This window comes from Amblyomma maculatum, chromosome 4 (genome assembly GCF_055883805.1).
Source record: "Amblyomma maculatum isolate TAMU_Amacu chromosome 4, ASM5588380v1, whole genome shotgun sequence".
NCBI lineage: Eukaryota > Metazoa > Arthropoda > Arachnida > Ixodida > Ixodidae > Amblyomma > Amblyomma maculatum.
Window position 1 is genome coordinate 58,260,626 of NC_139347.1, and position 3,101 is coordinate 58,263,726.

Sequence of the window (3,101 nt, forward strand, 5' to 3'; positions counted from 1 at the left end):
AACAGTCCACTGATCGCGTCCTACTTGTCTCCTAATTGGATTGCATGGTATGTAACTCCTTGAACAGCGTATTGTTTGTTGCTAGGTGAAGTCGCCTGTACAACGAAAGCATGAGCTAGCCCGGTTAACTTACGGTACAATGCTCTGGGATGAACTACTCTACTACCAATAGCAAGTGCAACAAACAGGCAAAGCCGAGAAAATATACTGTATTTGTGCTGATGCAGAGCAGCTCATCTTTCCTGATAATTTTATGTAGTACCGCGTGGAGTGAAAGTTGGACGGCAGCAACATTGGACCGAAGTATGGAGCATAGACTAGACTTCCTAATAACCTCCTGGTTGCGACTCTGTTGCAGGTTTACACCTACAGCACAGTTTTTCCTGTGGTTATGGCAAACAAGGGAGAGGCTGCGCCTGGCGCTAAAGGCGACGCCGCTGCGCTGAAAGGACACGGCGAGCAGTCCGAGGAAGTCGATGCAGCTGACAACGACAAAGCACCAGTCGCCAACAATGCAGTGTCACCTGATAGCATTCCGGTTCCCACACTGCCCATGGCCTTGTCTCTGCTAGGCATGTCTGCACTGCCTGTGGTCTATTGCCTTTCCTCGGTGCTTTTCGCCGTGATCGTGGAGCCGTACGACCGACAATGTAACTCGGAGGTTTGCTTCACCGCCGCTGATTACATCAAGCGCACCATCGAAGACCGGGTCAAGCCGTGCGTCGACTTCTACGACTTCGTCTGCCATGGCTGGGACCAGGAGTACCTTAACGATGTAAGTTCTTCGTTGACCTTGGTCAATCTCTCCGTGTACCTACCGAGTGAAGGCAGAAACCCACCGAACATTGTCAAGGCAATGTCGTTTTACAAGTCCTGCGAGTCCTCCTTCAACGAAGAAATGGACACGAGCATTGACGATCTTAAAACGTTCATCAAAAATGGCCTGCGTTTCGACTGGCCGAATGTGCTATCGAACATCACGATCGACAATCTCTACAGGATAATCGTTGAACTCCAGATGTCCTACTTCATACATCCGTTTTTTATGATGACCTTCGACAGCGGCATGGTCACACTAAGTGTTTCGACTGGGGAGCGCTATCATCCATGGTACTTACGCTATGCTAATACCGCACAGTCTAGCTTCCGTTTACAACTTATTAACGATGTCTTGGGCGCTGTTTTCCCGCAAGGACTACCTATCGCCACTGCCTCAAACATAACCACATTTGAAGACAAGTTGAACACCATCCAAGTAAAAGACGACGAGCTTCTCGTCGTCAGGATGAAAGTGCTGTCCCAGAATCCGTTCCATAAAGGATGGCCGCTGCTTCAAGCTATTGGAAACTTTCTAGACCCTGCGCAGAAACGACTGCTTAGCCGAAAGGCGATGATCCACGTCGCTGACTTCGATGCTTTGTCTAGGACACTGATTATGATCAGCGACCCGAAGTACGTCCAAGCAGTAGCCAGCTACTTATTTTGGGTGATCGTGGAGACTCTTGGACGGCGCACAAGTCCGGCGCTTCGCAAGATCATGAAAGAAACGTCTGTCAGGCTCAAGACCACCAATGTCACGGATATTGTCTTTCGCAGGGACGTGTGCTACTATGAGACTTACCGCCTCTTCGCCTTGCTGTTGGACCGCCACATGTACCAAAGGTTCGATAAGACTACCCTTGCTCAGTACGAAAGTATCGTCGAGATTGTTAAGCTTTTTATGCGGGCTCAACTAGAAGACCTATTTTGGATGGACGAAATTACCATGCGCAGCATGCAAAAGCGCATTCGTGAGGTAGTTAGCGAAGTGGGCATTTTATCGCGCTTCAGGTACAGGGATGTCGAGGAACCCTACGACCGACTTCCAGATATCGACAGCACGATGCCCTTCACGACCCTATACATCAGCGTGTCGGCAAGCTTAAACCATTTCGGGCGCGAGAAAGCCTACCGTTACATCTACCCAAGTGAGGTATGGTCAAGCGTCCCAAACGTTCGCTACGTCTACACCAACAACGTTCTCTTCATCCCATTGTCAATTTTTATGCCACCTCTTTTCTCAACAGAAAACTTTCCGACTGCGCTATCCTATGGCCGCATTGTGACGCAGATAGCTTATGCTATCTACTACGAAGGCTTTTACAGTAACAAATATAGAGCCGCTGAAACTTGGAACACGCTCACAGAGCGCAAGTTTCGCTCGTACATGGATTGTTACAACAAGGCCTTTAATAACGTCACTTTCGAAATGAAGGACCCCGCGGAGAGCTTTTTCCGCTCCGGTGCCCTACTCAAGGCCTTCCAGATGTTCCAGATGGCGCGAGCGCCGTCCGGCGATTTCTTGCTGCCTTCCGTTTCTCTATCGCCGGTTCAGCTCTTCTTCGTGGGCAGTTGCCTGGATGGGTGCACCAGGAATGAGGAGCAAAGACTCAGGCGTAAAGCGCTCTGCAACTTGTCTTTGAGGCGCACCAAGATATTTCAGCAGGCCTTCCATTGCTCACCTACGGACCCGCTCGGGTACTTGCCGGTTAAGTGCTCCGGACTCGCCAGTGCCATTAGCGCCCAATATCAGAACGTATCTATCGGGTCGAGCTTGCAGTGTTCCGACGCCAGGGCTGCGTCTACCACGATCTATGCCAGGCTATATCATCTCGTGTTTTCGGTTGTTCTTATGATACTGTGACTATTTTCATTTGCGAAAAGCCGCGCTTCTGTAACCTCTGAATATTTTTTGGCGGCATTCAGTCACCGCATTAAACCGACCGGCAGATGCAGGATGTTAATCTTACACGGGAAAGAACTCGTACCTGAACAACAAGCTTACTACTGGCTTCTTTGTATAGTGCATTTATTGGCGGGACTTCTGCTGCGTGCGCGTTGATTCATGTGTAATAACAGGTTCTTGCAAACCGTTTTGCCTATATGCAATGCGTTTTGCGTTTTGCAATGGCTATATTTAGCACAATTTTGTTATGTTTTCTTCTGTGTGCATGCTACACTTATCTATCTGTGCGTTGATCTATGTAGCGGCGTCACCATCGGCGTAACCATTGGGCAGCTAGCTGTACGGTGGTCCAAGAAAGCATATTTTCAGTCAGACT

General features: G+C 49.2%; 1 protein-coding gene across 1 annotated transcript; it reads left to right on the forward strand.

Annotated features, from left to right (window-relative positions):
- The first annotated feature begins 391 nt into the window (after positions 1–391).
- On the forward strand, positions 392–2,683 carry LOC146191152 (membrane metallo-endopeptidase-like 1). The gene has a single exon (XM_084600280.1). It carries the CDS (start codon positions 392–394, stop codon positions 2,681–2,683), a length of 2,292 nt encoding a protein of 763 aa, XP_084456406.1.
- Positions 2,684–3,101: the final 418 nt, after the last annotated feature.

What these genes read in the sequence shown, in the direction of transcription:
- LOC146191152 (XM_084600280.1), top strand. Translation starts at nt 392, where the DNA reads ATGGCAAACAAGGGAGAGGCTGCGCCTGGCGCTAAAGGCGACGCCGCT.